General features: G+C 42.6%; 1 protein-coding gene across 1 annotated transcript; it reads right to left on the minus strand.

The window, feature by feature from the left end:
- Positions 1-489: 489 nt before the first annotated feature.
- On the minus strand, positions 490-21992 carry CREG2 (cellular repressor of E1A stimulated genes 2). Its single transcript, XM_039840095.1, has 4 exons — positions 21393-21992; positions 18920-19089; positions 6376-6489; positions 490-5473 (listed from the first exon to the last, which is right to left on the minus strand). The coding sequence occupies exons 1-4, from the start codon at positions 21807-21809 to the stop codon at positions 5326-5328; spliced, it is 849 nt and encodes a 282-aa protein (XP_039696029.1). The 5' UTR covers positions 21810-21992; the 3' UTR covers positions 490-5325.
- Between the last annotated feature and the right edge of the window lie 365 nt (positions 21993-22357).

The following is a 22357-nucleotide window of genomic DNA, read 5'->3' on the forward strand; positions in this document are numbered from 1 at the left end:
TTCCTGACTTTATCACTGAAAATCCCATGTCCTGGGGAACGCTCAGGCCCGGGTGAAGTGGGCTGGCCGGTCAGTCTGAGTGGGGACAGGAACGTCTCTGAGAAGCTGGAGTATGATGGGTGGCCCATGGAAGCTGCAGAACTAATTGTTCTCGTGGGCGTGTGTCATTCTTGGCCATTTTTTGACCCCTTGGACACGTTTTCTCATCAGTAAAATGGAGCTTTTTTGTACTCCTCAACTCTAGGAATAACGACTATGCTAAAAATGGCAAATACTTCCAAAAATGGGAACACCACAGTGCAGCTACTTCAGCACCTTCGGGTCTGCAAATTAAGTGCATTGTATTCAGAGCCCTAAAGATTGTGTCGATAGAAGTCACCTGGCTAATTCTTTGCTTATCTACTGGAAATTTAATTGCTGATTTATTGCAACAGCCTCTATTTTCTTAGAAATCTTACAACGTCAATTTGTAATACTACATGATAGAACTATATATAAATATCAATTTTATTTAATCAGGCATGGAAATCATATCAGAAATGAAACAGTCATTGGTTAAACAGACATATCCAGCTTTGAAAATAGATTTTACACTCCACATGCATCGCACAGCACAGAGCTTCATTATAATTCGAATTTTATAATAATTGACTTGCTGTCCATTATTGCAATCAAACAAGCATCAATAAATTATTCTAGAGAAGTTTATTTTCAGAATAGTGTTTGATGGTTAAATTATTTAAAATGAAATATAGACTTACTAGAAATATTGTAGAAAAACACTTCAACCAAAAAACAACTCGTTTGTAACAAGTCAGTGTATATAAGGCATATTGAAACAAATAACATCAGAATTACTCTCTACACCAAGGTTATGGACATGTACAATCGCCATCAATAAAAAACATGGGGATCAAGATATAGCTTTATTCACAGAAACAAAAGAAGAATTCTTCCTCACAATGTTTAGAGGGAGATGAAGGGAAATATAATAGTTCCTTGCTGTAAACATCCATGGAGAATCATTATGTGCAGACTTGAATACCTACTTATAATGATGGCTTAATCAACATCTTTATGTCAGAAACTTAAAGATATCTTCCCCTTCTAAGTGTCCCGCATGAAATCTAAACAGCAGATTTGCTGAATTCTAATTAGTTTGTATTCAATATTAAATTGAATACATCTAGAAAACTTTTAGAGAAGTCTTCTATCTCTTCCACAAATGCATACGTTAGTGCTTAACAAAAGAAAACTAATGTCTGTTCTGCTAAATTTTGGCACATAGCTCTGTTCTTCGTTTCATTAAGAACCAACAAGAGAGATAGCTAAGGCGTAAATTTTGTTTATATTAAACTTTTTACTCTGAGATAACTGTAGATTCTGAAATAATTGCAGATAATTGTAGATTCACATGCAGTTATAAGAAATAACACAAAGCGATCCTGTGTGACTTTACCCAGTTCTCCCCAATGGCAACATCTTGCAAAAACTATAGTACAATATCACCACCAGGATTTTGACATTGATATAGTCAAGTTACAGCACATTTCCATCACCATGAGGATCTCTCGTGTTACTCTTATAGTCACACCCACCTCACTCCTTCTCCGTCTTCCTCCCTGGCAACCCCTAATCTGTTCTTCATTTCTAGACTTTTGCATTTCAAAATGTTATGTAAATGGACTTATATAGTATGCAACCTTTTGAGATTGGCCTTTTCACTCAGCATCATTCTCTGGAGTCATCCAATTGTTGCTCATATCAGAAATTAAATTAGTTATTGCCGAGTAGTATTCCATGGCATGGATGTGTCACAACTAGCTTCACCAGCCACCCATTAAAGGACATCTGGTTGTTTATAGTTTTTGAGTAGAACGAAAAAAGCTGCTATGAACATTTATATACAAGTTTTTGTGCGAACATAATTTTTCATTTCTCTGGGCTAAATGCCTAGGAGTGCAATTACTGAGTGGTATGGCAATTGCATGTTTAATTTTATAAGAAGCTGCCAAATGGTTTTCTGTTCCCATTTTATGTCCCCACCAGCTGTATATGTCTGATCCAGTTGCTCTGCATCCTTGCCAGTATTTGGTGTTACTATATTTTAGCAATTTTGGTAGGTGCATAGTGGTTTTAATTTGAAATTCCTTGATGACTTATGATATTGAGCATCTCTTCATGTGCTTATTGGCTATTCGTATGTCCTCTTCAGTGAAATGTTTGTTCATGCTCTCCATTTTCGAATTGGACTTAAAAAAAAAAAAACTGTTGAGTTTTGAGAGTTCTCTGTATATTCTAGTCACTAGTCCTGTGTTGGATATGTGGTTTGCAAATATTTTCTCCCACTATGTATCTTTTCATTCTCTCACATGGTCTTTTTCAGAGCAAAAGTTTAAATTTTTGATGAAGTGTAATTTATCAAACTTTTCTTTTCTGAATTGTACTTTTGGTGGCAGGTCTAAAAACTCTTTGCTTAGCTCTAGGACTTCCAAATTTTCTATTAAAAAAGTTTAATAGTTTTACATTTAATGTTTGGAGGTATTGTCTATTTTGAGTTCATTTTTATATAAGGTAGGAGGTTTAAGTTGAGGTTCTTTTTATTTGCCTATAGATATTCAATTGCTTCAGCATATTCATTGTAAAGACTATCTTCCTTCCATTGAATTAGTTTTGTACCTTTATAAAAAAAAAAGTCAGTTGTGAATATTTCTAAGGGTCTATTTCTAAATTCTCTGTTCTATTCCATTGATCTATGCGTCTATGACTCCAACAAAACTACATTGTCTTGATTAATGTAACTACATAATAAATCTTTATATTGGGTAGAGTGATTTCTCCTACTTCTTCTTCTTTTCTAAAATTGTTTTAACTATTTCAAGGTCTGTGCCTTGGAACTTTAAGAATAAGTTTCAATATGTCTACAAAACCCTTGCTAGGATTTTGATAAAAATTGCATTAAACCTATAGCTGAATCTGGGAAAAATTGATATCTTTACTATTTTGTGTCATCCAATCTATGAACATAGTATATCTCTTCACTTATTTAGGTCTTTAATTTCTTTTATTAGCATCTTTTAAGTTTTAGCATATAGATCCGGTACGTGTTTTGTTAAATTTATACCTAAGTATTTACTTTCTTTGGAGTGATTGTAAATGGTATTGTGTTTTTAATTTTGGTCTCCATTTTGCTCATTGTTAATACATAGAAATGCAATTAAATTTTTTGTGCTGATCTTGTATCATGAGACCTCGCTAAACTCATTTTCCAGTCCTAGGAGGGTTGTTTTTTTTTTAAAAATATATCTTTTGGAATTTTCTATGTAGACAATTATGTCATCTATAAACAGGGATACTTTTATTTCTTTCTTTCCAGTCTTATGCATTTTCCTTTTCTTGCCTTACTGCCACTTCTAAACTTCCAGTATGGTCTTTAAAATTTTAATCAATGTAAATTTCTAGAGATTTGCTGAAACTTACTGCCCTGAATAGGGTCCATCAGTCTCAAACAGACACATTATTCAACGATCTTCTTAGTTATCCAACCTGTTCAGATTTTGTTTCCTGTAATTCGGATCTATAACTAATAACATTCATCAGTGGTTATGAATGGCACCCATACTGCAAAGCCCCTTGAAGCAGAAGGGTGACCTTTAATGAGGAACCTGATTATAAAAGCAAACCTAGCATGGGAACATTATCCACAAGACAGGACCAGGAGGTAGTGATGCCCAAAGAATTAAGGTTCAAGGTGACTTCCAGAGTATGTAGTTAGTCCTTCCAGTTTTCCCCTCTAATCTCTAAAATGGGAGTAGCATAACTTTAAACTCTGAAAATATTAAATATCTTCTGTCATCTTATGCTTTTATATTAAAAATTGCTATTGTTAGGAACTCTTGAGAATTGGCTTTTAATGAATAAAGAATTCTGTGCATCTTACTATGCTTTTAGTAACAGGCACTTAAAAATATTTGGACAACTCAAACTCTTCATGTCTTAATTTTTTAAACAAATGTGTAACCATTAGTAACGCTTTTGCTTATCTTAAAAATGTGTATATCCTATATGTAGCGATGCATTTTTATGTTATATAACATACCTAACCCACCAAAGAGAGTTTATAGCCATTACAGAAAGACAGAAAACTGGGTACTGCTAGATTCTCTGTTGAAGTTAATATAAGAGATCTTGGCTGTGCACTTCAGTAATTCTTTTGTCTTGCTCTTTTGTTCTTAAAAATGGGTCTTCCAGGTACCCCTCCATTCATTGCATTCAGTGAGGTCTGGAGTCAGACCTGGAGATGTTGACTTAGCTCCTCTGAGCCTCAGTTTTCTTTGCCTGAAAGTGACAATGACAGTACGCATCTCACTGGCTGTAAGGCTAAATGAGATGACCCTGCCAAGGGTCGGGCCCGAGGCTGGGCAGGGAGCACGCCGTCCCTTACTGGCTTCTTTCCTTTTTTCTCTTACATGTCACCTTTGCTTCCTTCCCAGGTTCACCCCACCTCTCTCCTCTCTATAAAGCACAGAAAGAGATGCTTTTTATTTCGGACTCCACTCCTCAGGCCTGAGAGAAGTGAGCCCTCTGTTAGAAGCATGAGCCGTGGAGTCAGGGAGCTTCCTGCCAAAGCTGGCTCCCCGGCCCCAAACAACGTACCTCTGTGTCCTGCTTACATAGAACAGGGCTGTGCGCAAAACTGTGTGTGTCCTTGCATAGTTCATCATGTCACAGTGAGGAAAAAGTTCCCTAGGTGACCAATACATTCTAGCAAATGGTACTTCTTATGCGTTTGCAATCCAGCAGCATGATGACTAATCCGTAGACAAAAAATCCTGCACCCTCACCATAAACACAAAATTGTGGCTTTGGGACTCATATTTAGTACCTCTGTGGTTGCTATGAGCTTTGAACCAAGACACTGCTTTTGGTACAGCAAGCGACAAAAATACTCTCACAATACAAAGCAATCACATTATACATACAGGCATCTTCTTTTTTTTTTCTGTCTTAAAGAATGGAACAGGAACTATCTCAACACGTCACTTTGACAACCAACACTAATTCCCAGATAGGTGAGTCTGGACTGAATACAATGTAAACGAGGACGATACGTGTGAAGTATCTGTGTGAATTGGGGATTTGCAAACAACCACGTTAGTCTCCAGTCTTAGCAAGGGGTGCCCTAGTCCCCCTCTCCAATCTACTGTGAGGATGACAGGGCTGCTCCGAACCTTCCGTAAAGAGACAGCAGCCAGTAGCTGTCTGGCAGCATCACTTAAAAGGTTTTCATTTTCCACAAACGCCAAGGACTTGCTTCTCACTCCATCAGGCCTTTCTTGGAACTGCTTTGAAATATTCCTCCCTTGAAATGTCCACTACTCCTCCATACCATTTCTGAAGCCAGATGTGTTGTATCCTCATCTTCATAAAGAACCATTCATACTGGCGAGGCCACTTCCTCATGACCGGGTGTCTAGGGAATAAAGGAGAGGGTGTGATGCAGCTGTTCATGCCAGAGGTAAGACCCTCCCAGAGTGTAGGTCCCAACTCTAGTGTCCTCTGGCAGGTCACCCAGCTCCCTATCTGCTCAGTCTAGCCAGAAACAAAAGCTGAGGAATCAGGGATGGGGTCTGGGACAACCTTAGGAAGGCAGGACTATTGTTCCCACAAGGTAACAAACAGCTCAAGTCTTGAACCGGGCTCCTTGGTTCACATCCCAGTTTGACTGCTGATGCTGTGATGCCTTGTGGGTGGTTTGCTCTCTGAAGCCCCAGTTTCCTCACCTATCATATGGGATGACAACAATGGTGCTCAGACCACAGGAATGTGTGGGAGGAAACAATTAGGCACACAAAAAGCAACTGCATAGAGGAAGGGCTCAGTGAATGTCAGTTATTGTATCAGAAAGCAGAAAGAATGGCTTAGGTGTCTCTGAATGAAACCTTGAAAGAATCGGGAGCCCATGAAACAAACCTATTCACTGGAAGGTTTCCATTTCTGCAGCAGACTTGCAACTGTTGGGCCGATTTGAGAGCCAGCCGGAGTGGACAGGGATGCCACTCACAGCAAGCAAGACTTCTGCCACTTACCAACTTGCCTTCTCCCCTTATCGTTAAGGGCATGGGCTGTGGCTCACTTTTTAAACACTTCATAAAAATAAAAATTTTATTTATACCTAAAAATGTTACAAACAAAATTCTAAGTCCAAGTGCAAACTGGGAAAAACACCTAAGACAGCCAGCGTGAGGTTGGCAGTGCTGCCACAGCTCAGACCATTATTGTCACGGACTCAGAGGTTTTACATGGCACAGCCCTGACCTCTGCCTTTTAGTACCATGTGTTTCTGGGAAAACCAACTTTAAAGCACATACAAACCTTGAAAACATGGCTTGTTTGGCAAATTCCACTTCTTCGGGAGACACCGTAATCATCTGGCCGGTGAATGTTAACCGGGCACATCGGGGATCTTCCGGGTCGACGATATTTTTCCTGCATTCAAAGAACATTTTTCACATATTAAAATGATGATAGAACATCAGACGAAATACTAACGATTTTATTAAAGATTGAAAATAAAATAAAAACAGAGATTCTGACTTTTAAAAGTTGTCCATTGTTTCTAGACCTGGACCCAGAAGGCCACCTGGAGCAGATTTTTTTGGTTCCAAAAAGAACCGGTGGCATGGATCTCTCTCTGTGCGGAGATAACAGGCATCCCCCATTCCTCCGGGATGGAGAGTGGCTGGAAAGAGACTTTAACATCCCTTGGGAAGCTGGCGTGGTCAGGTGTTGGCCAGTGTACATGGGACACAGGGCCTCCTGGGGAGCACAGCGACCGAGGCCATGGCCAAGGTAGGTGCTATGATGTCCCCTTTTTACAGTTGAAGAAATTGTGCTTTAGGTGGATTAAGTGACTTGCCCACCATCCCATCATGAAGTGAACGGCGGGCAGATCCTGTGTTGGCTTGGTGAGGCTCCATTGGCTCTGTGTGTGCCTATGTGATGGTTCCCCAACCCATTTGAGGTTTCCTCACCTCATCCATAAAAAAATCAGCTTTCATGGGCCTGCCAGCCCCGTGATCACTAAACCCAAGGCAAGAACACCCCTGGTTTTGACACACTCCTTGAACTACGCACCACAATTTGTAGTGTCAGTATTGCAGGAATGTTGCAAAAATCAGACCGGCGGGAAACTAAGCACCACTTGGAGAATTGGAGAACTCAGGATTATTACGCTGGCGGTCCCAGAAGAGCTAGCGCTCTGAGGATCTGGGCCCTGAGCTCAGGGGCAATTTTGCTTTTATGGGGCTGACTTGGCATGGGCCAATTGGCTAATTTGTCCTCAGACGGTTACAGACTGTGAGAGTTGCTATGGGTTACAGGCAGTTACATTTGTTACTTAGACAGAACAAGCAAAAGGGAGGATGAGTCTTTCATTAATTTCGAGGTTACCCTGCCCTAGGTCCTATGCAGCAAGCATATCTACAGAAGCAGAACAAAGAGCTGATTATAAGGTTAGTCTTCTGAGTGAAAATTCCTCTTCATCAGTTTTCCTCAAAAGTATGTACAGCAGTCTCTTCTTATCCATGGTTTTTCTTTCTGTAGTTTCAGTTACCCAGAGTCAACCGGGGACTGAAAATATTACGTGGAAAACTTCAGAAATAACCAATTCATGAGTTTTAAGTCGAGAGTCGTTCTGAGTAGCATGATGAAATCTTGAGCTGTCCTGTCATGCCTGGGATGTGAATCATTCCTTTGTCCAGCGTCTCCATGCTGTTAATCAATCAGTAACTGTCTTGCTTATCAGATCAGTTATCAGAGGAAGAGAGAGAGAAGGAGGGAGACCATATTCACATAACTCTTACTACAGTATATTGTTATGATTGTTCTATTTTATTAATAGGTATTGTTAATCTCTTACTGTGCCTAATTTAAAAATTAAACTTTATCATAGGTATGTATGTGTAGGAAAAAAAAACACAGTATATATAGGATTTGGTACTGTCCATGGTTTCAGGCATCCACTGGGGGGCTTGGAACATGTCCTCCTTGGATAACAGGGAGATCACTGTGTTTAAAAATTTATTTTTCAATAAATGCAACAGAGGTGTATTAGAGAGAAGATGGGAAGTGCATATTCATTTTTAAGTAAAAATGAGAGTGGTCTTAGGGACCCCTGATGTAGCTGGCCAAGGACCCTAACAAAGTCTCCTTTCAAAGATGGCGTGTATCATAAAATAAACTGCTGCCTTGAAGCATGACTCATTCAAACTCATTCTCAACCCTTATATTGCATTAAAATCTTGAGAGAGGTACATTTGTTAAACAAAGCATATGTTTTGCTTATACTTAAGGAACTTGCTTTCATCTGCCGGGAAGTTTTTCTTTATTACACATCCTGCTGAGTTGTAACAAGAGAGACAGCAGACATGCCCACATTTTTAGGTAGATTGCTTCTTGTGAGAACATTGTGTACCCTTTACAAGTGTTGCAATCTGCTATGTTTCTGGCATTGCAAAAATGTAGTAGTTGAATTGAGAATTTTTCTTGTGGATTAAGAATGAAAGAATGGTGGGATGCGATCTGCATAATAACTATAAAAATTGAATCTCTAATTAATGAAGTTTGTAAAAACCTTAGGAGAAAATAAGTAGAAAGAGACCTTGCCAGTGCAAAGTTTGGAATCCACTAGTAGCCTTGTTCTTTCTGGATTAGTCCAGGGCCTTTACAGTTCCGTCCCCAGCCTGGGTATGTAAGCAGCAGTGGCACAAAAGGAACACCCTGCTCTGCCTACTTGGACCTCCCCCAAGTTTGTCTGTATCCCTCTTATTCCCCCTTGTTCCCCATTGAGCATTTTGCATGACCCCGCAGTCTGATACACCATTTGCCATTTCCTGACCACTGATTCTAGCTTAACTCCATTCCCAGGCTCCTGAGGGAAGGGGAAAAAAAGCACTATTAAAGAAGCAATAACTGACTGCGGCTGTTTTTGAGTTTGGGCATCTCCTGTGATTGGGTTCGGGGAGCGGGAGCAGAGGGTAGCAAATCCATCTCAGGAAGAGCTGCCTTTTTGTTTAGGAAAGCACTTTAATGAGCTTGATTATCAAGGCAAGGCCAGGACTCCTCCCCAGTGCACCCTGGGCCAGGGTTTGAGAGGAGAGAAAGGGAGCGAAGGCAGGAGACAGAAGGGTTTTGTTCTGTTTGCTCGGGGAGGTTGCTGAGACTCCTAGGAGAAAAGAGGGCACATGGAGTTTGCAGGGACTGCCTAGCAGTGTGGCAAGGAACGAGGTGCCTCTATCCCTGTGATGAGGGGTGGCCGGTGACTGGACCAGGGATGGAATGTGACATGGTTCTCTCATAGGCTGTACTTAGAGTTGCCAAATTTAGTAATTAAAAATACAGAATGCCCAGTTAAATTTGAATTCTAGATAAACAACAACTGTTTTTCAGTATAATATGTCCCAGAAGATATCTGGGACATTCTTATACGGAAAGAATGTTTGTTTATCTGAAATTCAAATGTCTGTTTTTATCTGACAGCCCTAGCTCTAGTAAAGTCTGTTACATCTAGTGTCCCTGTGTGGCAGGAGCTCCAGAGAGAGAGGGACAGAGGAGGTGCAGGTAGTCTCGGGGGTGATTATAAAGATAGACCATGGAGTCTAACCTGGACAAAGAAAAAGGGGAGCCAGGAAGCACTAACAGGTTTCAGGATGGTGATGAGGGCAAAGAATTGGCTGCCTCTATGTGGTCCAAGCATGTCTCAGTGGGGTTACTCAGGCAAGAAGAGTATGGGGTCAGATGCTCAGAATGGGGATTCGGATGTGGTCCATTATAAATAAAGACAATTATGACTGTCCCAAAATGCCAAAGAGAGCCTTAGCATACCTTAGAATAAATGACCAGGTTTCTATCTACCCTTGCAAATGCATGCAAACTGGTATATCTATCTATGATTGGTTGAACAATGTCCCCCCGCAAAAGATATCCATAACCTAATCTCCAGAATGTGTTACCTTATATGGTAAAAGGGACTTTGCAAATTAAGTTAAGGATCTTGAGATGGAAAGATTACCTGGGATTATCCGATGGGTCCAATGTAATCACAAGGGTCCTTATCAGAGGAACCCAGAAGATCAGAGAAGAGGGTATAGGACAACAGAAGCAACAGGTTAGAGTGAAGCAACGAAGGTGCCACATGCCAAGGAATGCAGGTGGCCTCCAGGAGCCAGAAAAGGCAAGGAAACTGTTTTCTCTCAGAGTCTCTGGAAGGAACCAGCCTTGATGGCACCTTGATTGTAGCCCCATAAGACCCATTTCAGACTTCTGATCTCCAGAACTTTAAGAGAATACATCTATGTTGTTCTAAGCCACAAGATTTGTGGCCATTTGTCACAGCAGAAATCAAAAATTGTATACCAGCTCTCAAAGTGGAACTCAGATATTCCATATATTCAACCAATGCATATTTAGCCTCGTAATGTTCAAGGCTAGTTGCTGGGGCTGGTAGAAAGCCAGGAGGACACAGTCCTCAGAGGCAGACATCAGACAACTTGCTAGACAGTTAATGATTTATTCACTCAATATTATAACATAGAAACCTGCTAATGTTTCCTGATCCTGAAAATATAGGTAGGTTTCCATATGTTATAACATCAACCTGGAAATCTGGAAATGAATGGGAGATAGTTAGGTAAAGGGGGCGCAGGGAACTCACTCTAGACAGAAGGAACAGCACAGGCACAGATTCCCAGGCGGAAAAGACACTGGGGCCAGGACAAAGGCAGGGAGCAGGGGATGTCCGAGAGATGAGAACTGCCCAGAGGTGGGCCACGCAGGTCTCGCAGGCCACGTTAATATTTTTAAATGTCATCCTAAGAGCAATGGGTAAACATTAAAGAATTTTAAGCAGGGTAGTGAAATGATGAGACGTGCATTTTTAAAAGATCCCTCTGGCTTCAAGATGGAGAGTGGGTTGGAAAAGGGTAAGCAGAAATCCAGGGAAACTGGTCAGGAGTATTTAAAGAGTACAGGTGAGCAACAGTGAGTGAGTGACAGGTGGTGGAGAGAAGCAAGCTGGAGGGAAGTACTCAATGGTATTACCTTAAGAAAGTTACTTCAATGCTTTTCTGATAGGGGAGGCCCAGCTTATGGAAGTAAAAGGACATTGACCAAGAATATATACAATCAGTATGTTAATATTGAATCTTTAGTTTTTCTGTTTCTTCCAATGACAAAAAAAAAAAAAGGAATTAGACAAAATTGCATCAGGAAAATATAAATTATATGTCTGATAAAGATTATATCCTGAATATATAAAGAACTCTGGCAACTCAATAATAAAAGAGAAATAACCCAACTGAAAATAGGTAAAGGCATTGATAGACAGTTCTCCAAAGAAGATATACAGATAGCCAATAAGCACATGAAAAGATGCTCACAATCTCACCCATTAGGATGGCTATAATAAAAATGGCAGGTAATAACAAGAACTGGTGAGGATTTGGAGAAACTGGAACTCTCATACATTGTTGATGGAACTATAAAATGGTGCAGCCACTGAAGAAAACAGTGAGTCTCTCAAAAGGTAAACATGGAGTCACCGTATGACCCAGCAATTCTACTCCTAGCTATGTACCAAAGGGTATTGAAAACATATATCTATACAAATACTTGTATATGAATATTCATAGCAGCATTATTCCTAATAGTCGAAACATGAAAGAAATTGTCCACCAATTGATGAATGGGTAAATAAAAGTAAATAAATAAAATGTGGTTTATTCATACAATGTAATAATATTCGGCCATAAGAAGGAATGAAGTCTTGTACTAAGTGAAAGAAATCAGTCACAAAAGCCACATATGATTCCATTTATATGAAATGTCCAGAGCTGGCAAATCTATTGATAAAGAAGATAGATTAGTGATTGCCAGAGGCCAAGAACCTTTTAATAAAACCCTTACATCTATATAACAACCCTAAAGGCTTTCTGTAGGGTGCACATTTATGAGAGTTGTGTCCTTATCCTAATGCATGTTATTTCAGTACGAGAGGGCACCATGTCTAACAGGTCAGGAAAATGTTTGTGAACTAGATGGGGAGAGGGAGTCAGTAGCACCAGGAAAGGGGTCATCTGAGGAACTGGGATCGTCAGTGGATTCATAAAAGAGATTCCCTGGGAGCTCTGGGGACAAAACTTCATGGAGCTGAAACACATTTGGGAAAGAGAAGTGGCTACAGGTTGCTATGGGAGCTGGATAGAGATGAGTGGAGGGTGGGAGAGATGCTTGAACACTGGAATTCTGAGCTTTCCCTCTGCGGAGTTCTCTGCCTCTTCCCAGGCAGGGTTTTAAAAAGCCTCGCAGGTTAACTTTAGCTTCAGAAGGACTATAGGACTATGTGGGCAAAGGAGAAGAGGGAACACAAATCCAGACAGGGAGAAATTTATTTAGAAGATTTACATGTTACCTTCTAAGGCAGTGAACAAAATTTAGTGACGAGAGATGGTATTCAGCTTCTCTATCTGATTAGGCTGGGCCCTGTACTTTGAAATGCACAGCATGTCTCAGGTGGACAGGCTGCTGACAGGGATACATCTTAGCTGTCTGCAAGTGCTGGCAAGCACACACTTATTCTGTGGGTGGAGGCTTTCATCTATCATCAACAGCATCTTTTATTATTATGAGAACAGTTAAAAAGATGGAGGTGGTGAGATGAGTGGCTAAGAGGCATTTCTACTTCTGGAATCTCTCTATTTTTTTTTTTTTTTTTGTCTAGCAGCAATGATTTAACTCAGTATGTACTAATTTAGCTGTTGGTGCTATTTATCCTGCACTCATGGCATAAAGGCAAACCACCCCTCCCACCCACACCCTTCCGTTAGTAATCTTGCTTCGCCAAAGCAGTTTCTTCTCCTGTCAACATGCTTATGAATACAGGGGCTGCTAGAGGAGAGTGTCTCTATGTCAGCAATACTTTGATGTGTCATTCCTTGGTGTTGACTTGCCTCTGCGATGTGAAGTCCTCCAAACAAGTCATTCTGAGAGGTCATCATCTGGAACAGCTACCAGTGAGTGTTTTACACACTCACTGGGCCTCAGTCCATTTATAGTCTGGCAACATCCCTCAGAAACTAGATTCCTTCACAGACTAGAACCTTAGTCTGTCCTCTGATGCCAAACCACACCGAGGTCTGGTCGGTCAGCTCTGAAAAGAGATGTTGTTCGTTGTTGGGCAGAGAGACCTTCAGCCTGGGAGAGTGAAATGGGTGTGACCCAGGGCACCATGACAATCTTTCATAAAAAAACCTTTTGGGGAAGATGGAAAAAGTGTTTTTGGGTCCTTCTTTCTCAATAATCAACCAGGTCTGCCTAGAAACCCAGCATTTGTCCAACCCATCAATTGAAACTTTTTCATTTCAGGAAAAGCCTCTTTTGATTCCATTTATTTCTGGATCTTCAAAATGAAAGTTGATCCAATGCCATCGAGCAGAATGTAGTTCAACAAACGAGCCCTCCCCCGTCCCCAGGGCTGGCCAAGAGGCAAACTCTAAAATCTATGGCGTTTGAGCCCGAAAGCTCCGTAAGGGAAGACACTTCATTGGAGGAGAAATTCTCCCAGTGGGCTTATCTTTGTTAATCGATACTTATTAAGTGTCTATATAACTGAGTCTCTGATATGAGCATAAATTCACATAGTCACAAGGGCAACTGTACGTGCTCATGTGTGAGAGGAAAACAGGAGTGGGGATGGGGGTCGCTGATTGCCAGTGATTCTTAGGAACTGCAATCTTATTCTCAATACGTCGTCTTAACCTGAGCTGAGAAATAGAGTCCCATCCCGAATTCATCAGATGAAATAAAGACCTCACAGCACCAAGGAAGCAAACAGAGTAAAGGAATGAAACAGACTCTGTGTAAACTAACAAAAATTAGGCAAGACACATTTGCAGGTTCTGGTTTAGAGGGCTGTAATGTTGGACGGGGTGGAAAAGCCACTTGTCTTTCTGTGTTTCTCAGACCAATCTCGACTTCATTTTATAAATTTGGCCCAGTGGCCAAATCGCAGTTCTTAGCAGGCATTTACTGGAAATCCAGGAAATGCATAGAAGACCCACTTAAAGTCCTCGTTATTCTAAAGCAGTGTCAGAATCACCCTGGAGCTCCTTCAAACTATGAGCCCTTGTCTCCTAAGAGGTCTGGTCCTTGTGCTGGGGGAGGGACAAGACTATCCAGGTCATTATGATGTGGCCCTCTTGTCCTGTCTCCATGCAATGGAGAGTCACACTACCACTCTAAATTTGTGGGAGTTCCACTGTACAACATCCCATAGCGATCTGCATGTGCTGTTCTCACCTACGCTGTCTTTACCATGCTTGGCGTGTCCTGCCTCCAATAAGCCACAGAGCCAGAAAGTCCTCAGATAGCTTCCCCTTCTCTCCCCAGGACACCGATGGCAAAACGAGGCGCTAAACAGGTCAGGTAGTTTATTCAACTTCAGAAATTTCTCTTGGCTACTTCGCTTCATGGAAACCATCAATCTAGTCCTTTTTCAGAACTGAAAGGCACGTTCTACTTATTATCCGGTCAGATTTGTTTTTCAAATTATCTCCTCTAGGAAAAAGGGAAGAGTAATAGCAGCCAATTCAATATGGCCTGGGGTAGGAGCTAGGACAACTGTGTCCAATTAATCTAGTAACTTTATTATGACATTTTAGGGAAAGTACAGGGACTAGAAAATCAGGGTGATGAAAAGCTTTGGGGAAAATCTATAACTAGATAGGGTAGACTATCCCAAGTCGAATTTTGCAGATTCATTTAAAAACTCTTTAAGGTTCCCATAAACCTATAAAATATGCAGAAATATTTCTTCCTTTCATTATTCTCAAGATATTTGCCTCTCCCAGCTTCAGTTAAGGAAATAACTTCTGCTGTGTATTTTCTTCAGCACTAAACTTCCTGAGGTTTTTGGATACTCAATGTCCTTACCCATATCAGTTTAAATCTAACTTTCTCTTTAATACACAGGCCAGTTAATGGACCTAAGTATCATTTTGGGGAGACATGATGGTTACCAGGGGCAGTGGAGGGAGACATAGGGCAGCGTTGGTTAAAGAGTACATACTTGCAGTTGGAAGATGAATAAGTTCTGTAGATCTAATGTACAGCATTCTGGTTATAGCCAACAACACTGTAGTATAAACTTCAAGCTTGCTAAGAGACTAGATCTTAAGTGTACTTACTATAAAAAAATTAATAATTGTATGACATGTTAATTAACACTGCAGTGGTAATCATACTGCAGTATGTAAACATATAAATCAACACATCATATACCTTAAACTTACACAATGTTCTATGTCAATAATTACACAGCAATAAAAAAGTATTTCTTAGCTACATGCCAAGCATATACATTAGCTTTGATTGCAACAAGCTTTTTGGTGTAAGCTCTCAACTTCATAACACTAGGGTATAAATCAAATATTAAGTCAATTGGCAAAGGATCAGGCACTATTACCTGTTTTGAGAGAGAGGCAGGCACTCTGCGATGCAGGGCCTCCTAGGCCACACTAAGGGTTTTATAATTTTTCCTAACAAAAGAGTTCAAGTAGGGGAACCCTAGGATCTAACTTGGGCTTTGGAAGATTACTCTGGCTGCTGGATTGAGGATAAGTTCAAGGTGGTAAAGAAGAGACTTGAGAAATCAGTTGGGGCAACTGTAGTATATGTGTTCAGAATAGATAATAGTTGAATATGTGAAAATACACACACACGTACACAAATCTCTATCTCTCTACCTACCTACCTACCTACGTACCAATTTTCTGTCTACTATCTATCATCTCTCTCTCTCTACTTTATCTGTCATCTCTCTACCTATCTACGTATCATCTATGTACCTATCATCTCTTATCTGTCTGTCTACCTACTACTTACCTACCTACCTACCTACCTACCTACCTACCTACCTACCTATTATCTATCACTTACTTATCTATCTATCTATCTATCTATCTATCTATCTATCTATCTATCTATCTATCTATCTATCTTTTATCCATCCATCTAGGCACTTATTAAACACACACACAATATATGTATACAATTGTCTTGCACACCACGAGAAGCTCTAAAAGTACAGAGAGCCAGTCCAGCCTTCCTTGCATCCCTGTCCCCTTAGGCCTGCATCCCTGTCCCCTTAGGCCTGCATGTGTTTGGCCCCTGTTCGTTGGGTGGCTTCTTTCTCCTGGGCCTGCAGGTGGAGGTGGAGCTCACCAGTGTCTCCCAGTGTAGGCTTTGCAGGAACCGGGGCTAACCCCCATGGCTGCAGAGGCAGCTGGTAGCCAAAATGCCCAGTGGGCAGTACAGAAAATGTCTGGGAAGGCATCCCCTCCTCACTGGTCATGTGTCCAGGCCCTTGAATCAGGCAGAAGGGCAGCTCATTGACTGCCGGGCTGTCCCCTGACCTCACACAGGTGTTTGTCAGGGCAATTCTTAGCCACAGACTTTTCTACCTAATGCTGTTGTGCTGAGGGGGCCCAAGGAGTTCCTACTTGGCTTTTTCGTTCAGGGTGTTGGTGTCTACCCACTTTTGACTGGTTAAGTCTCTGTGCTCAACATAATCAAGATTCTGGAGGCGACATCCAAAACATAGTGTTGACCTTGGAGTGTGAACCTTACACAAATGAATCTGCCTGTGTTTAAGCAGCTCATGGGAAATGATGGATTCTGGGATGATCGCAAGCTCCATGGTCTGGGAACCTTTGATGCTTACTGAGACTAAACTTAATTTTGTAGATATTTATTTAAGTTTGTTTTAATGCTTCAGAAGCTTATACAGTGTGAGGGGTGGCAGTTCTGAGAAGCCGAGTTCACACGATGTACCAAAAGGGGTACCAATGGGTGGTGGCCCATCCTGCCTCTTGTAGGCTTGAGTGACAAGTGTGCTGAGACCCTGATGCCCTTGGGCCCTGATGGCCACCTCTGGCCATGAGCTACCTCGTCTGCTGCACAGATGTCCACATGTTTTGTTTGTGGCCAGGAAGACAGTCTGCAGGTATGGTTCCACATTGTGTGGGCATGCATGCCCAGTTCTCTGGATGCCTGTGAGGACATCTCTAAGCCAAATGTCTCACCACTCCCAGCTTTCAGCTCCTGCAGTCATCTGCCTGGGACCTCTGGGAGATATCTCCTCCCACTACCTGAACGCTCAGGTGGCTTGGTTCACCGTCGTGTTGTGTTGCCCGTCTCCAAGAGCAAGTGCACTCTGGGTTCTAGAATCAACGGGATCGGCATGATGACTGCTTTTAGAATGCCTGAATTAGGAATTAGGAACACCTCAGCAGTTTAGAAAGGTGTCCTAGGAATATACTTCCAGTAACAGCAAGTTCACCTGGCCAAGAAAAAGGAGAATATGCCATGAAAAATGACGCATTCCTTTTCTCGGCTTCTTGCCATACCCAGTAGGGAACTAGGTCAGCGGAACTATCTCCACTTCTAAGTCTCTCACTATCAGTGTCCCAGGGAAGTGACAGCGTCTTATCCAGACTGCATTTTACAGCATATTGTTATATTGATTATTACCACTTCCCTCCTAAGAACTAATAAGTTTGTTTGCTTAATACTTTTTTCATGCTTTGCGTAAAGAATAATAGAATTTTGGAGCTGGTGTAGTCTTACGTTTTACAGGCAACTGAGTCCCTGGGGGTGAAGGGACTCCCCTGAAGCCACATGCTGCTTTTGCTGCCCCTGGGGGAAGGGATCATTCTCAGCCCACACACCAGCTTGGCACACACATCTCCCTGGCAGGATTTGATTTCAAGCTCTACATTTTAAATTCAGACAAAGGCGTTAGATCAACATTCCATTTGTGCTTAAGTATCTTTTCTTTTAGAGTTTTTGAAAAAGTGTATGAAAGGATTCCAGGTCTTTATTGCACACATCTCTCCAGTGGGGGGTATAAGTTAATTCGAAAAACAATAGACTCTGTGCTGCATGTATGTGCCTCATAGACAAACTACTGGCTCTTCCTTCACCAACTTCCTCCCTACCCCGCCCTTTTCTGTAACAAGTGCTGCCATTTTCCTACCCAGTATTGTCCAAGACATGTTCCAAATATTACTAACCCTCCTGTCAAAAACAAACAAACAAACAAATAAACAAATAAATGGAGCCACTTTAAAAAGGAGTCAGAGCTGCCATGCCAGAGGAACTGCCTTGCATGTTTTATGCCTCAAATCCTAGCAAAGTTAAAACAGGGCAAAATATCTTCTGGACTGGGCCTAAAGAAACACTGCATCCCAAATAACTGTTTGCAAAGATAACAAAAAAGCAGTTATTATGAGCTGGGAGGGGCTGACTGCACCTACTCTGTGGTTCCAAAGGAAATTAGAAACACTCCTTAAAATTGACATCGCTATGTTACGTTATCTGCACCAGTAAAAATGCCTTCCTTCTATTAATGTAATTCTTCCCCTTCCCCTTCTTATAAATACCTATAGCCTTTGTCTCCTAATCAGAACACTATTTGGGCTTCTGCCTGAATCGATGTGTCCTGAATAGCTATTATGGATCTCACAGAAATGCCTGTTTGCCTTTTGCTATGAAAGGTCTTTTATTTGTAAGTTAGCACTCCCAATAACCCTACAAGGTAGAAATTACTATTCCCATTTTACAGGTGAGGAAACGGAGGCTCCCAAAGGTTAAGTATCTTGCCCCAAATCACACAGTTTGGTGGCTGGTGGAAGTCTACAGATCTGATTCCAGGAGCATCCTACACTTCCCACTCCAAGTCACTGAAGACATCACCACTTTGCAACTCAGGTCCCTGTCAAGTCCTGCGACTACGAAAGGACCCACCCCCCATAGCCTCTCTGCTCTATGGGAGGGCCTGTGGGGCAAAGCAAATCCCCATTACCTGCACAACTCTCCTTCAGATTCTGGCAGCAGGAGCGAGGCCATGGGGTTCTTCATCAGATCCGCCACCACTGGGTCCTTGAGTGTCACATAGAAGAAAGGAATCCCCGTGCTGTTGTTCAAGGGGCCATCACTGATGGGCACGCAGTTCCCAAACGGCAGTCCTCGGATCTAACACCGAGAAAAGGCTTTTTCAATGCAGGGTCGTTTTCCAACGCCCTGAGAGGGAAGTGTAGCTTGTGTCTCGGCCAGGAAGTACAGCACGGGGGATGTGAAGGGAGCATGGCATTGCCGCGGTTCTGACAGGGAATAAATTAAAGCACAGCACAGCGGTTCCCAATCTGCCCAGTTCACCCAGCGACAGCTCCAGAATTTCTCTAGAGAAGCTTAGTAGTGACATTCTGTTTAGGAGGGATGATGAGGGGGTTATTCTTGAAGCTGCAAGTACATAGGGAACACACTCACTTTATTAAATCTGAAGTTATTTGGAAGGAAGGGGTAATGAAATTTATGGAGGGGTGCTAAAACCCACAAGCTGCCCCTGGGAGCCCCACTGCCTTCCTCAAATTTTTGGCAACTTCGAGGATAGAATTTAAGTCTTAACTTGGACATCACACCTGGTCTTTGGACTCCAGGAACGTTCTATTACGGTTTCTTGTAGGACCATATCACTGTCTCATGTATTAGTCATTTTTTAAATTGTAATCAATATTATTTCATAATATTTCATTATATAATTCAGCAACTTATGGCAAATTGGTTTCTCAACCTTTTAACTTAAAGGAAGTTCAGAAATGTGCTATATTGATTTTTCTCCATGATCATTTAGTAGAGTGGGTAAAATTCTCAGACATACACGCAAATATTTCTTAGATCTTCTCAAGCCCTGCTGGGTCTGGCATGCCCATCTTCACTGGCTTTGCCCTTTACAGAGTGTTCTGCATTGTTACTTAGCTCCAAACTCAGGAGCTGTCTTTGTCTTTGAAGGGCTACATGACAAGAGTGTGATAAGGGATGGCTTGACTTTTAAAAAAACACTATTAAAGAATCTTCCAAAATGGCAGTATGAGTTCATTGGCAGTATGAGTTCATTCACAGATTCTGTTTTTCAGCTTGTCATATATTGCCTAGAGTCATGCTTTGTACACATGGCAGGCACATGGTAAATGTTCTCTGAATTTACTGAGTTTGGATTAAATAACAATATTGGAAAAGGGAACTAGTAACAAAGTTACAAAAAGGGATGTCAAAAGTCAAAATATCTTTTATATGTTGGCACTAGACTTTAAATTGCTTGAAACAATTTGTGTTTTGAACCAAAATCAGCTTCACATTTAAGTTTCACATCTTCTTAAGGTGTGTCTTAGGAGCGTAATGTAGAACTGTGGAAAACCATTTGGATGCTGTGAAGGAGGTTTAAGATCATTGCTATAATCAGAATAAGGTTGTCATCTGGATAATTTTTTAAGCTAAAAAGCATCTTCAAAATTACTTAGTCAACCACTTAATGTCATAGACGAGGAAAGCAAAGTGGAGAACTCAGTGACTTGGCTACAGCCTTGGAGCCAGTGAGATCCACTGCTGGGGCAAGAACCTGCCCCGGGGCTAATAACTTATACATAAAATATTAATTTTTCCTGCATGAAGCAAATAGGAGTTTGCATTACTGCCTTGTAAAAAAACCAAACCAAAACAAAAAAAACAATAAACAAACAAACAAACAAAAAGCACATCTTTAACAGCCCTCAAAGCATTCTGGAGGGTGTATACTTAAGGATATTACAATCTCATCATTTATCCACCTCATTTCAGCTTATGGTGGAATCTGGTCTACCAGGTGAGTAAAACGTTTTGTAAACTGAACAATAAAATCTGCAGCCAACAGCTCATTACAGCATATATGCACTTTGCACACTAAGCCTCCTTTCCAGAAAAATTCTTGAGTTCCATTTTTCTAAATGTAAATTTTCCACCAATGCCTCGGTGATGTATTTCTCTCGGTCCCTCGATTCTGTTCGGTGTCAGTAAGTGACAGTGAAGTTCGGATCTGTCCGAGGGTGCAGTGAGCTGGGAGGGGCTGACTGCGCCTACTCTGTGGTTCCAAAGGACATCGAGTGGCTTCTTTTGTCCAGATCTGGTCAGGCGCTGGTTATTTGTACGTCTTTATAAGTGAGCATCTGGAGACTGCGCTTCAGTCCTCATCCACCTGGCAGGAAGCCTGGTTGTCAGCCCCCTCCTCCCGCCCGCCCCTACCCACCACTTCCTGCCATGCCTGGTGAGCTGAAGCATAATCTGGTTCCATTATTTACTGGGTGTCCACGGGCCAATCTGTTAGCTCACTGGGCACATCTGTTAGACCTGGATCCGAGTATGTGAGTGGTTGTTAGCCTCTCCCTGTCCCCTGGGCGCGCCGACCGGGTGCCAGGCCACTGCCAGGCAGGCACCTGCCGCTTGCTCCCTGTGGAGTGGCTTACCTTCTCGTGCGTGGACACGGTGGCTAGACAGCCCCAGGCGCTGGCGTGGGCTAGGAAGCGGGCGGTGCCCGAGCGCAGCCTCGGGCCGCTCTCGCGTCGGTAGGAAAACATCCCAGGCGGCGCTGGGGGTGGCTGGGCGCGGGCGGTGCCCGCGGGGGGCGGCAGGTGGGCCTCCTCCTTGTGCGCGGAGGCCGGGAAGCTGCGCTGCCATATGCTGCCTGAGTCCTCCAGCAGCGCGGGCATTGCCTCCTCAGTGGAGGCGCTGTCCAGTTCCTCGTCCACCTCGTTGGTGACCGCCCAGGACACAGAGCTCACGATCACGTAGCCGGTGGCGGGGGACAGCAGGGCGCTGCAGCACAGCAGCCAGGAGAGGCGGGTCCCGGGCCTCGCCGGCTGCTGGCCGCGGCGCACGGACATCTTGCAGGCGGCGCGCCTGGCCTCGGGGATCGCCAGCAGCGCGCCAGCGCCAGGCGAGGGCGACAGCGCCCACCCGCGGCTGTTGCGGGGAGCAGGAGCCCGCTTCCCAACGCCGCAGGATTCCGGGGCTGGGCCCCCCAGCTTCAGGGATGCCCTGGAAGCCTCATGCGACTTGGAGAAGTCGCGGCTACGGCAAGACCAGATTCCGCTCCAGTGCCGCACGCACTGCAGACGCCGTGTGCGGAGTCCCCATCGCGTGCCACGTCTGGGGATGGGCTTGGTTCCCACTGGTTGGCACAAGTTCTGCAGCCAGACGGTGGGCGATAAAATCCCCGCTCAATACACTCCTCCTCTCCCCGTTGTGTGACCCTGCCAAGTCATTTAACCTCTCTGTGCCCCAGTTCCTTCATCAGAATACAGTGTTTAACTCAAAGGGGTGATGGGTGGAAGGATTAAAAAGTTAATATCTGGAGACGCTTAGAACAGTACGTGGCATGTAGCAAGCATTATATTTTAATAATAGACAAAGATAGGGATTATTATCATCA

Source organism: Pteropus medius, unplaced genomic scaffold (assembly GCF_902729225.1).
Source record: "Pteropus medius unplaced genomic scaffold, Ma_sr-lr_union100, whole genome shotgun sequence".
Classification (NCBI taxonomy): Eukaryota; Metazoa; Chordata; class Mammalia; order Chiroptera; family Pteropodidae; genus Pteropus; species Pteropus medius.